At 37.7% G+C, this 13,983-nt stretch overlaps 1 protein-coding gene across 4 annotated transcripts in view; it reads right to left on the bottom strand.

The window, feature by feature from the left end:
• Nucleotides 1–1,684: 1,684 nt before the first annotated feature.
• VEPH1 (ventricular zone expressed PH domain containing 1) overlaps nucleotides 1,685–13,983 on the bottom strand; it is a 277,180-nt gene continuing 264,881 nt past the window's right edge. For 2 of the 4 annotated variants that reach the window (XM_061417655.1, XM_061417644.1), the window contains exons 13-14: nucleotides 8,585–8,721; nucleotides 1,685–3,269 (exon numbers count right to left, since the gene is read on the bottom strand). In XM_061417655.1, the coding sequence (XP_061273639.1) occupies nucleotides 3,033–3,269; nucleotides 8,585–8,721 (374 nt within the window). In that variant the 3' untranslated portion in view covers nucleotides 1,685–3,032. Of the gene's footprint in view, nucleotides 3,270–7,518; nucleotides 8,722–13,983 lie in introns of those variants that run through there. The other 2 variants (XM_061417635.1, XM_061417624.1) reach the window with 1 other exon arrangement.

Genomic DNA, 13,983 nt, shown 5'->3' with positions numbered 1-13,983 from the left:
GTTGTGCTCCAAACTAGACACTGCTAGTTAATTAAGTCTCACAAATAATTCTACTCTATTTCTACTTGTCTATTTCAATTTTTCTTAATTGATTAAACTAGGTAGGGTTACTCACCAGGGAGGTTATGAAGGTGACTCATATAAATGAGCTAGTAGATTTTAAAATACTATTTAGAAAATTATTTACAATTATGCTTTTTCTCACCCTTTTCCTGCACAACTTCATAGAAGGAGATGTCCCTCTAGTCCAAGGTGAATCACTTGGCTAGACTCTGAATATATGCATGAAGTCAGTTCAGTAGTGTCTGACTCTTTGCGACCCTATGGACTGTAGCCTGCCAGGCTCCTCTGTCCACGGGATTCTCCAGGCAAGAATACTGTAGTGGGTTGCCATGCCCTCCTCCAGTGGGTCTTCCTGGCCCAGGAATCAAACCCACGTCTCCTGCATTGGTAGGTGTGTTCTTTACCACTAGTGGCACGGGAGAATGTTAAAATTAAATTTACCATCTGAATGCATACATTAAAATTAATTACCACCTGCCCCACCTCTTAAACTGTTGCTTTGGAATTTTCTATCTCAATGAATGCTGTCATCAAGCATCAGGCTTCTCCAAAGCACCTTGGAGTCATCAGAGACCCTTCCCTTCCCATTTCTATACTCCAGCTCCATCCAACCCACTAGTGTCCTGTCCAGTTTACAAACTCAGTATTCTTCCTGCATTTTCATCCCCCTCCAACCCCTCTGCTACTGTATCAGTTTAAGTCCTCACCACCTTCTAGTGAAGTGAAAGTCGCTCAGTTGTGTCCAACTCTTTGAGACCCCATGGGCTATACAGTCCATGGAATTCTCCAGGCCAGAATACTGGAGTGTTTAGTTGTTCCATTCTCCAGGGGATCTTCCCAACCCAGGAATCAAACCAGGGTCTCCTGCATTGCATGCAGATTCTTTACCAACTGAGCAATCAGGGAAGCCCCACCACCTTCCAAGAACCTCCCAAATCATTTCCCTGCTACAATCCATTCTCTACACCATGATCAAGATTTTTTCTCTAAATACAAATCTTCTTAAAACCTTTCAATACGTTTCACCATCTTAAGGAAAAAGTTCAAAATACCTAGCATGGACCCAAGCCCTACATGCTACGACCCTGCAGGCCTACAGGAGTATTCTGTACTGCTCCCAATAGGTCCCTTATGTTCCAATCCCAGCTGAGAACTTGCTGTTTTACAAATAAACCATGTTCCCTCTTCCTTTGCTTAAATGGTGGGTGTCCCAAGGAAGCTCTTATTAATTCTGTTGTCTAACTCTCCCTGAGTAATTTCATTTAATTCCACATCTTCAGTGACCATCTATATACATAATGAGCCCAAATTTTGACCTCCCAAACTCTTATTTCCAACTTGTAAGAACTTCCATGACTCACAATAGTCTCAAATTTTACATTTAAACTTAAATTTGAATGGTTCCCTTCCTTAAACTTGGCCCCTTTGTATTTCCTATCCTAGTGAGTTAGCAATAGAGTCAGGGTAGAATTCAGAGCATTAAGTACTTAACATCTTTTCTCCATGTTTCTATATTAGGCTGTGTTTAATAAATTTCAAGAAAAAAATCTGTATGTGTATTACAAATTAGCTTTTGTATTAGTTATCTATTGCTATATGACAAATTACCGCACACACTTAATAGTTTAAAACAACACATATTTATTATCAAAAAGCTTCCATGGATCAGGAGTCCAAGCATGGTATAACTGGGTTCTCTGCTTAAGGTTTCGCATATTTGCAATCAAGGTGTTGGTGGAGAATGGGCTCTTATCTGAGGCTCAGGATCCTTTTCCAAGCTGCTTACACTGCTTGTGGCAAAATTCATTTCCATGAAGCTGTAGAACTCATGGCAGCTTATTCAAGGTCAGTGGGAGAGAGAGAGTCTCTGACTTGTTCACCATATCAAAGGGCTCATCTGTTTAGGCCAGGCCTACCCAAGACCATACACTCTCAGTTAACTCGGTCAGCTGATTAAGGACCTTCATTACATCTGAAACATTTCCTTCCTTTGCCATGTAATGCAACATAATCATGGGAGAGACTATCCTGTCCTGTTTGCCATATTCTATTAGTTAGAAGCTGTAGGTCCCACCACACTCAGGGGAAGAGATTTTACCAGGGTTTGGGTCATGAAAGCCATTCTAGAATTCTGCCTACCATGATTTAATTTTTTAAATTATGGGTAATGGCAAAAACAAATACATGTTTATAATTTTGAGGTATTAAAATATTGAATGAAAAGAAAGAAAGTATAGAATTTTAAAATCTCAAATTTTAATAGAAATGGCATATATTTTGAAGATGGGGAAAATGGTCTTCTGTGTTTAATCCTAGCTTACTCTTACTGCCTTGGCAGGAGATATAGCCAAGTAACTAAACTTTAGATCATATTATATGAACCTAAAAGGAATAATCAGATAAGGAGTTATGAAGGACAGATATTTAATTATATAATTGGCTTAATTTGAGAACCATTTTACCAAGTGTTAGCCTCCTTTGCATTAGGAGAGGATAAATGTAATTATATGTCTGTAAGTAAGTTGTATGGTTTCTTCAGTGTTCTTCAATTTGACTTTTCCTTGTAGGTTTTTTCTTTTTAATACTATTGACTACTTTTCAGCAGAATTGCGTAATATTTCCTTAGGACAGGCAGTTCAGGTATCTTTTAAAGTTGTTTTCTTATAATGTACAATGCCATAGGTACAGAAGTTTCTAGATCCCTTCTCTCCCCTTTCTGGCTCCATATCATCCATAACTCCTTTTCTTATATGCCTCACAAAGCTGTTCTGGAGTTAATGCCAATGCCATATGGATCTGAAATGTACCAGGATCCTGCCACTTTTAGTCTTGCTTCCTGGAGAAAACTTTTCCATTGGTGTTTGGTAAAAGACAGCATGACTTGGTGAATTTATTTCTTTTTCTTGACATTGGCAATGATAATGCCATGCCCATTGTATACAACTGGTATGAGATTGGCTTGCAAATCCCTAGAGATACGTGGTTACTTCTCTACTTTCCCTCTCTTTTGCTTGGGCAACTGCCACATTGATGCACTGGAGCCACTCTTCTGCATTCTTCTCATTCTTGGCCTTGAAAACATAGGTTTTATTGTCTGTGAAAATTTCGAAAGCCCGGGGGAGAGAACGATCCCTGCGTTTCTTGGCCACAACTTTCACACTCTGTACTTTGCTGAGTTCTATCGGGGAGTCATCAGGATCATCTTTCTGAAATGCATGGGAAGGAAAGAACATGAGTTGGCTTCCAGAGTATAGAAAGATCTCTGGCTCCTGGAGAATTTTCCAAGAGGATCAGAATCTGTTCACTTTATGTGACTTGAGACCTTTGTTATTTTGGGTGCTAAGGCCTTGAATAGTCATGAAAACAACTGAAGAAGTGAGCAGCTGGTTTTTTGTTGTAGTATCTTAAGCTAGAACAAAATAGCCAATTTATAGAAAAGTATTATATGGTGGGACTGGGGAAAATGTTTGATTCATATTTCTTTGATGTAATGCCATTTTCTATCGATATTAACACTGTATTAATAGAGAAAACGAAGCTGTACAATTTGGGGTACTATTAACTAAGAATTTGAGATAATTTTAGAGGCCTGAAATTGAATTTTTCTTTGTGTTACCTCTGAGAAAGAGGTGTTAATCGAATAAACAGGGCTCCAATGATTAAGTAGATTAAACTGTTTTTGAAACTTTCTCAATCTTTGAAAGCATTATTTGTCCACAAACATTAAGGGAAGGAATATTTAATGATGTTACGTTTTCTTTGCATTAAAGCAGGTACTTAAGAATCTAACACCAGAGTTGTCAGGCTGGGCTAGCATGAATTTTTTTTTTTTTAAATCAGATACTTTTTAAAAGCAATTTCAAATCTTTAACATCCCTGAGTCCATTTTGTCTACTGGAGAATGTAGCTGTGGTTGAGAATCTTGCCAACCCTCCTTTCCCTACCTGCCCATTCATAATCACCCTTTTTTCACTTTGCAATGGAAAAACATCTTTTTCACTCATCCCAAACTTTCTATGGTGTATTGTCCACCTTGGAAAAATCTCAGGAGCATCAAACAAAAAGAGCAATTCAAAATATTGATGTCAGAAGAACAGAGCCCAGAAATAAACACACACACCTCCGTCAATTAATCTTCAACAAAGGAGGCAAGAATATACAATGGGAAACAGTCTCTTCAGCAAGTGATGCTAGGAAAGTTGGACAGCTGCATGTAAATTAATGAAGTTAGAACACACCCTCTCACTATGCATAAAAATAAAATGGATTAAAGACTTGAACATAAGACATGACACCACAAAACTTCTACAAGAGATCATAGGCAAAGCATTCTTTGACATAAGTTGTACCAATATTTTCTTAGGTCAATCTCCCAAGGCAATAGAAATTAAAACAAAAATAAACAAATATGACCTAATTAAACTTACAAGCTTTTGCAAAGCAAATCATAAACAAAATGAGAAGACAAGTTACAGGATGGGAGAAAATATTTGCAAATGATGCAACTGACAAGGGTTTAATTTCCAAAATAGCTCATACAAGTCAACAACAACAAAACAAACAATCCAAGTGAAAAACGGACAAAAAACCTAAATAGACATTTCTCCAAAGAAGACATACAGATGGCCACTAGGCACATGAAAAGTTGCTTGACATTGCTAATTATTAAAAAACAGCAAATCAAAGCTACAATAAGGTACCATCTCACACCAGTTAGAATGGCCATCCTTAAAAAGTCTACAAATAAGAAAAGCTGGAGAGGGTGTGGAGTAAAGGGAGACCTCCTGCCCTGTAGGTGGGAATGTAATTTGGTGCAGCCACTGTGGAAAACAGTATGGATGCGCCTCAGAAAACAAAAAACAGAATTATCATATGACTCAGCAATCTCACTCTTGGGGGCAGAAACTATAACACAAAAACATACATGCACTCCTTTGTTCATAGCAGCACTATTCACAGTAGCCAAGATAGCCAAGGAAACAATGAAAATGCCCATCAACAGATGAATGGGTAAAGAAGATATGTTATATATGTACAATGGAATACTACTACTACTTCTACTACTAAGTTGCTTCAGTTGTGTCTGACCTTGTGCGACACCATAGATGGCAGCCCACCAGGCTCTCCCGTCCCTGGGATTCTCCAGGCAAGAACACTGGAGTGGGTTGCCATTTCCTTCTCCAATGCATGAAAGTGACAAGTGAAAGTGAAGGCACTCAGTCATGTCCGACTTTTAGCGACCCCATGGACTGCAGCCTACCAGGCTCCTCTGTCCATGGGATTTTCCAGGCAAGAGTACTGGAGTGGGTTGCCATTGCCTTCTCCAGAATGGAATACTACTCAGCCATAAAAAAGAACAAAATAATGCCATTTGCTGCAACATGGATGTAACTAGAGATTATCATACTAAGTGAAGTAAGTCTGAAATAGAAAGATATATACCATATGATACCACTTATATGTGTAATCTAATATCTACAAAACAGAAGCAGACTTATAGAGAACAGACCTATGGTTGCTAAAGGGGAGGGGTTAGAGGAGGGATGGAGTGGGAGGTTGGGATTAACAGATGTAAGCTATTATATGTAGAACAGATAAATAACAAGGTCCTACTGTATAGCACAGAGGACTATCTTTGATATCCTATGATAAAACATTGTAGAAAAAGAATATTTAAAAAGAAGGTGTATATATATATATGTATATAATAAATGTGTAACTGAATCACTTTGAAATTAACACAACATTGTATATCAACTATACTTCAATTAAAAAAAATACTGATGTAAGGGAAGTGTCCTTCAACCAAGCATTAAAAAGCATTTAACTTTTAATGTTTAATAACTATTTATTACATTTAATATTATACTTATAGCTTTTCATAAGTAACATATTTTTGAAAGTTAATAAAAGATCTTAACACTTTGAGACTGATGGTCACAAGAAATTAAAATCACTAAATTTAAATATATATACATAGTTTTACTGCAGTCGAAAATGAAGGTGATCAGGATAAAAAGTTATAGGAATGGTAGAACAAAAATATGATTTCAAAGAAACAACCTGAACACATCAATTAAAGAAGAGCTAATTTGCATATTTTTTAAATGGATGGTGTTAGGTGTCAAATTGCAATGGTATTTTTTATTCTATTGGTTATATTTAAAGGAGAGATGTGATTTTTAAATTTTAAAGTGACAATATTTACAATTCAATAGAAAGTATGATTTGTGCAACTGTTTAAACTTATGATAAAAGTATTTATGTAAATTAAAATGCTACAAGGTGTTAGGCAGATTTTCAGAATTTTTTTAGGGGATATACAGAATAAAAAGTGAAGATATCTCTATAAGACAATAGCAATACTTTATTAGTTTAATTTGGTTTATAGTAAGTATCTGACAGCAATAAAATTATGTATTTTAAATTAGATTATAGTAGAAAATTGATACGTGTAGGAAGTGAACAACAACAACAAAAAAGGGTTACCAGTGGACAGTAAATCAACTAAGATAGAAACAGATAAGAAATCAAAGGAAACCATTACCTAGCTGTTTGGTGGAGATGAAGATCTTAGAAGGCAAAAGTGAAAAAATAACACTATAAGCTTTTAGTTCTTACGTTAAAATGCACATTTTCCTCATTTACAAAAAAGGCCCTCTATGATGCGGTTGAAGCTGCAGCTGGATTGCTGACCACGGCAAGGTTACAGTGTCCCTAAGGATGAGAGGGGTTTTGGTGTGGTCTCTATGCTATATTATAGTATTTCCTAATATTTGAGCCAAATGGTCTGTCAGACTTCTGGAATGTCAAATCATTATCTCCTGATAAAGATGTCAAATAAGTTAGCCAATCATAAAATAGCTTATTCTCTAAATTTTATTAAAGAGCTCTGAATCAAGAAGTATAAAGGTCAGTATTTGAGTTCAGGAAAAACACTCTTATGAACTAACTCTACTCTGTCCCAAGGGATCGGAAAAATCACTACATCTTAACTTCTATTCTGATTTCTTTAACAAAGATAGGAGGTTCAAATGGTCATTTTAAACACTTTAAAAATGCTTTAATGTGAACCTATGCTAAAAATAAAAGTTTCCCTACACCTCCAATAACTTTCCAAATTGAACACACCATTACATTTCTCATTCAAAAAGATCTTTAGCCACAGGAAAATCCATCTTTATATTTTATAAAACACACAGATGAAGAAAGTAACATGAGTTCAAAACAGGTGCCATCAAAATGTTCTTTTTCACTTAAAAAGTTAATGTGAAGCTTTATTAACTAAAAGAACACTGATCAGAATTCATCATAATACAGATACACCATGTTTGATTTCTGCTGAGAAGTTCAAACAAATTTGGTAATGAGCATCCTAAAGACGCAGTGCATGTGCTCTTAGTGAAATGTAATTTTTTAGTAATTTAACACTCTCATCAATTAATCCAGACACACTTTGATTTGCTACTGACCCTGTATTTTATTTATTTATTTCTTTTGACCCTGTATTTTAGATGTACATGTGAAGCTTGATTGTGTTCTCATTTAAGAACATGCTTTGGTGTCACATTGCCTGAGTCTAACTCCAGTTTTACCTTTTCTCACCTTACGGGCTCTATCTTCAGACAAGCCCATCAGTCTCTTTGTGCCTCAGTTTGTCCATCTATAAAATGGCAATAACAATGGTGCTGATCTCAAAGAATTGTTCTGAAGATTGTGAGAGGTAATCTACTGTGGCACATGATAAGCACTGAGAAGTTATTATTATTATATCTTAAAATAGCCAAGAAATACATCAAGATTTCATGCTCCCTGATCATGAGTGAGAAGAGTTTAATGATAAATGTGATTTGGAAAGAAAGGGATAACTTTGCATTATTGATTGCAATATAATATCATTTCACAAGTTTCTCACTAAAAATTCAGAATACAGATATTTACTGAGCATCCTACTTCAGACTGAAAATTATATTAAATGAATATTTATGAATTCTTTCAGAGTTCTGTTCTATCCATTAACTGAATATTAAATGAAAGATAGTAATATTTTCCCCCCAAAAAACTGAGTTTGGTTGACTACATAAAAAGTACTTAAAATAAATCAACCTTTTCTCCTTCTTCCCTGCCTACTATTCCCCTTCCTCAGGTCCCCACGTCCAAATATAGCCTTCAATCATAAAAGAAGTCAGAGTCAAAGCCACGTATTTATGTAGGTGATCCACAAGGAAACAGAATGCACGATGTTCAAGTCAAGTTTCCTGGGTAGGCCTTCTGTGGTTCATCTTCTAAAACTTAGGTTAACAAAAAAACCCTTCCATAATAAACTGAGAAGGACAGTGAACCAACTTATGTAGGAATGAACAGAACAGTCAAAAAGGCATGTATAATAAAAAGACACCGTAAAACTGTAAAATGGAGAAGGAAAAATTATTGGCCATTTTACTCCAGACAAAATGCCTATCAGGTTGGCAAAGATCAAGGCTTTAAAAACACAAGTGTAAAAGATGGCAGAGGGACTTACAGATTTTCCTTTTTGAAACAGAAGTTGATTTCCAGCCAGTGTAAAATAACGGGTTTTCCACCTTTTGATGAACTTCCATCTGACTTGTTTCTCTTTAAGTTTTCCTTCTATGAGGGGCTGGCCATCTTGATTTATAACTGTTAAAGGTAATAGAACAATCAAGCCATTTATTTTTCATTATTCATTTGGCAAGTGATCAAAAGTCAGAATTGTACAGTGAACCAAGTATAAAAGTATACTTGGAAAGTGGCTAAAAAATTATGAATTTGGTTAAGCTTTCCCCCTTTGCCCGTAAAAGAACGCACAGTTTAGATATGATAATGGGAAATGTTGAAAGCCCTCATTGAGATTTGCAAAAGGAATATAGTTCACGAAAAGAGCATTTGGTTAGCAGTTTTTTAAGGTTCATCCAGATACTCAGCATTGTTCTTCCTAACTCCTTTGTTTCATGGTATTTTGTTCACACAAACTTTTAGAAATATAGTTTTATAAACAATCACAAACCAAGTATATTTAGCTATTTGCCAGCAAAAGTCAATGTAGTGCAAATATGTGTTTTCATGAATCCTTAACAGCTGCAAAAACAAACTTACCCCACTCTTTTGAACATGATTTTTCCACTCTCTGGAACACACACTCTACCTCCACTCTTCACAGTTAAATCTTCACCTAGTTAAAAACTAATTATTTCATATTTCAACTCAAAACATTGCTTCCTCTGGGAGACTTCTCCCAAACCCAGACCCAACTGACTTTGCCATATATTCTCAGAGCATCTGGCATGTTTCTTTTCTCAGATATCATCATTCAAAGATGATTATTGGCATTTACCTGATTAATGTCTTTCTTTACCATTCAGCTGAAAGCTCAGTGAGGTCAGGGTCTTTGCTTTGTTCACTATTGTTACATCAGGCATATCTAGTATGAAGTGTGTAAATTTTTGTTGAATTAATGGATTCATTTCACACTGAAGTAGAGTACGTATGATAACACAGAACCATAGAGTTAGAAGATTGATTATGATGTCAGAAGTTTATATGTTGAACTGAATAATTTCATTTGTTTTACAAACTATGTAAGATTCACTCTTCCAATTCATGTAAAAGAATCTGATTTCTGAGGTGTATGACAATATTTATTTATTTACATTAATGTTTGATATTCATAGCACCTTGAAAGTAATGAAATTTGTTAATCACTGTTAAATTTGGACAGTAGCTCTTTGAACTTATGAACACAACCTGTCCTTCCCATCCATCATTTCTCTTTTCTAATGTAGGTTAAATAACTAGCTCAGATGGGGTATTTGTCCATCATGACAGCACTGTCAGGGTAAGAAATAATAAAATATATAGTTTTTATAAACAAATTCTATTAATCTGGCTTTTTTCCCTTCTTGTCTGATGACTAGTCAATTGGATCTTCCATTTTCAATCCCAAATTAAGGCTAGTAACAGAAACAATCAGAGAAGGCAATGGCACCCCACTCCAGCACTCTTGCCTGGAAAATCCCATGGACAGAGGAGCCTGGTAGGCTGCAGTCCATGGGGTCGCTAAGAGTCAGACAAGACTCAGCGATTTCACTTTCACTTTCATGCATTGGAGAAGGAAATGGCAACCCACTCCAGTGTTCTTGCCTGGAGAATCCCAGGGTTGGGGGAGCCTCGTGGGCTGCCGTCTATGGGGTCGCACAGAGTTGGACACGACTGAAGCGACTTAGCAGCAGCAGCAGCAACAGAAACCATATCTGAAATATATTGTTATATAGTGGTAGTTTATAATGAAGAGAGTGAGTGACTTGGGGTTGGCGCAGATGCATGTAAGTGGTCAGGAAAGAGCTTGCACATTCGAGGTGGCATTTGATCTGAGGTTTCAATGATGAGAAATACCTCCCATTTTCTAGCGTGCCCCATGGTGGCTAGACTGGGCATAGAGGAGAGTATGCAAAGCACTTGCTCAAGAATCATCGACAATCAATGTTAACAAAATGATCTGTGTTCTGCTAGCAATAATCTATTAAGAGCTTTCTTAAAGGGAGTATGCTCTTCGCAAATTTAAATTTTCCATGAACACAGTCCTTGCTTCCTTTATGCAGCAGGTAAAGCACTTGGGACACCGCGTCTTCCCCAAGTGCTAGAGGTCTTGGGGAAGGTCTAGAGGTCCTAGAGGGCTGGGATTTAGGTAATATTTAAGCACATGGCTCCTTCTGAATCTGACACTGGGAATTAGCTACAAGAACTTCTCAATGTAGATCAAAATCTCAAGGCAGATGCAAATGCTTCACTTGAAGTGTATGTGACCAAAATAGTCGAAGGAACTGTTTGAGACATGAAGTGGCTGGGATAACATACCCACAGACCCACATGCCCACAATGATTGTGAGAGACTCCAGAGGAAATGAAAGGTTTACTGGAAAATGAAAGGATGAAGACTGATAGAGAAATGCTGCTGAGCAAAGAGGACTTCATTGTAGATTCTCACTTCCAGTGAAAGTGGATCCCAGGGAAAAGTCCATGGAAAAGATTTTAGGAAGGAAATTTCAGCAGCATTTTAAACTAGCTGCATGTTAGGACCTTAATTTAGGAATCAGAGTCAACTTCAGGTAATTCTTAAAAGTCAGGCTATTTGTACCTATAGGATTAATTTCAAAACAGTTTCAAAAGGCAAAAAAAGAGAAAAGCTATTTCTGCCCCGCCCCCCCAGTGGCTATCCTAGGTTCTAAAAAAAAGTTTTTTAAAACAATTATGTCTGGCATAAGTGCATTACTGGCCATGCGTTCTTTTAATAGGTCTATTGCCCATTATACGTCCTGGTGAGCAATAATTCTCACATGATTTGTTGTCTCTTCATGGTCAAAATGAGGAACTAATTCTTTCTAAGGATGATCATATTCCACTTGAAAAATAACATGTCAAATGAGACTATGAGGAAATGATCATGTGCCTAAAACTATCTTGCTTGCATGTAATGCATATAGGATATTGAAATATTTTCTCACGTGCCAATTAACACATTATTTCATTCAAAGCATCAGTTTGGCTAAGACATGCTCTACCAACCAGCAACTGTTCCTTTTTAAAATTATCAGTTGGTTAAAAATAATTCAGTTTATGGAATATTTATTTATGAAATAAACGGAAAATAATTCAGTTTATTAAATATTAAACTGAATTCTCTAGTGTAATTGGAACCCATTCCATGTTTATCAACTTAAAAATCTGAGAATGCTAATACAAATGGTTATATATTCATTGTATTCCTTTTGTGGACCAAGACTTGACAACATTTATGTTGATAAAAGATGAAATTTGAAAATGTTAGTCTTACTCAGTGAGAAGTTGGTGAATCATATCAGGCACAGATACCTTAGAGCAATAAAGAATATTCCTCTATTGATCTATCAGCCATATCCAGTCATCTCACACATAATTTTGAGCACATGGAAGCTGTAAAGCACTGCGTTTGGATCTGAGGGGGTCATGAAGCCCAGCTCAGAGAGAGCTTGAGTTTATCATCTTGTGGTGAGATAAAGCATTTTACAAATTTGACAACTCAGTGTAGAGTTTGGGATATAGAAGCCAAGCATTACAGAACTCAAAGAAAGAAAATTCTACTTCTAGCTGGGAGAGAGTGACATGAGAGCTGGGTCCCTGCTGAAGAAGGGAGAGAGGAGCTTGTGGGAGGAGTGCAGAGAAGGACTGGGATAACAGGAATGACATGTCAGGGGAAATGTATGAAAGTAAAGAACCTAAAGAAGCTGGAAGAATCAATGAACTCAAAAGCAAGTTTGTAAAGCAATCACTTTGGTCAAAGTCATGAGCTGAAGGTGGGGGCGGGGGGTGGGGGGGCGGTGCCTGTAGGCAATTGAAGATTTTTTTGGTGTAAGATCCAGGAAAGAGATTGGGTATCAGATAATCATAGGGGAGGTCATATTGGACTTTATTTGAAAGCTCTTCTGAATCCCCATTAGAAAAGATCTTGCTCTTCTTAAGGACTAATCAGGGGCCTAGAGCCTGTGAAGGTCCAGCCGGCACAGGCATGAAGCCTCCTGGTCACCAGATGGGATCAGCTGTGGATCAGGCATGGTCACAGCAGGAAACAGGGGCACCTCAAGCTGTTGTGACTGAAGGGACTTAATAAAGGGACTATTTACACAGATGTGGGCACGGTGTAGGAAAGGCACTGTAATGCTCTGGGGCCAGGAGCCAGGAGGAGGCTCAACACCCCTCTGGCTGAAGAGGAAGTTGAAGAGAACAGTTAGGGGCTGTATGCAAAGCACTGCCTGACTGTGGCTGTGGATGGAGGACATGGTCAACCTGCAGGGACCAAGCAGGGAGGGAGTCGGGAATAAATAAGCAGACTTCACTCTGCTCCCTCCCTCTGATCTCCTGCCAGAATGTAACTGAAAGCCAGAGGTAAGGAGACTGGAACCTCTGGAGAGGCACCTATTCTACACTGGGGGTAGGAAGCAGGAAAGCTGCCTGGAGTATATGTGTCTGAGCTGAATTCTGAAGGACAAATGGCAGTGATGAAGGTGAAGTGAAGAGGGATATTGTGAAAAAAGAAGAAGGAAAATAACCTGCAAAGGGCTGAGGCTGACAGAGTGGGCATGCAATGCATTCTAGAAACTATCACTTATTCTTAGTGATGGGAACCTGGTAGGATCGGCAAGCAAGAGATGAGGTGTGAGATTCAAGGAGAGACCAATCCTAAAAATCCCTGGACATCATGCAAAGTGAAAGCTAATGCTTTGTAATGAACATGATGAAAAATAAGAATTTCTGTAGTCATACAACTCAAGAGCACAAGAGTTTAGTAATTTAAGGTCTCCACCTTGCATTAAGGTTTATTGCAATTGTGACTATATCCTTGTGTGTGTGTGTGTGTATGCTCAGTTGTGTGTGACTCTTTGCAACTCCATGGACTGTAGCCTGCCAAGCTCCTCTGTCCATGGGATTTTTCAGCCAAGAATACTGGAGTGGGTTGCTATTTCCTACTCCAGGGGATCTTCCCAACTCAGAGATTGAACCATGTCTCTTGTGTCTGCTGCACTGGCAGGCACATTCTTTACCAACTGCTTCACCTGGTACAGACCTTAGCCAATTATAATTTAGTTAAACATAGTGTATTGGATGCCATGTTTTCTCCTTACTATAATAAATCATATAGGGCTGTACCAAAGATTTTCTTTGGTCTAGGCTGAGAGTTGATGGGGTAAGGGCAATGACTTTGGAATCAGATCTTAGCTGAAGTCCAGAAATTGAAACTTAATGGCTGACTGGTCTTGTGCAAGTTATTTAGCCTCACTGAGCTTCAGTTTCCTCTTCTCTGGAGACGTCATGCTTAACAACAGGGCCACCGAGCAGGTTGTTCACTGCCTAAGAGCACTCAGCTAAGGG

This window comes from Bos javanicus, chromosome 1 (assembly GCF_032452875.1).
Source record: "Bos javanicus breed banteng chromosome 1, ARS-OSU_banteng_1.0, whole genome shotgun sequence".
Lineage (NCBI taxonomy): Eukaryota > Metazoa > Chordata > Mammalia > Artiodactyla > Bovidae > Bos > Bos javanicus.
This window is presented reverse-complemented; position numbering and strand designations above follow the sequence as displayed.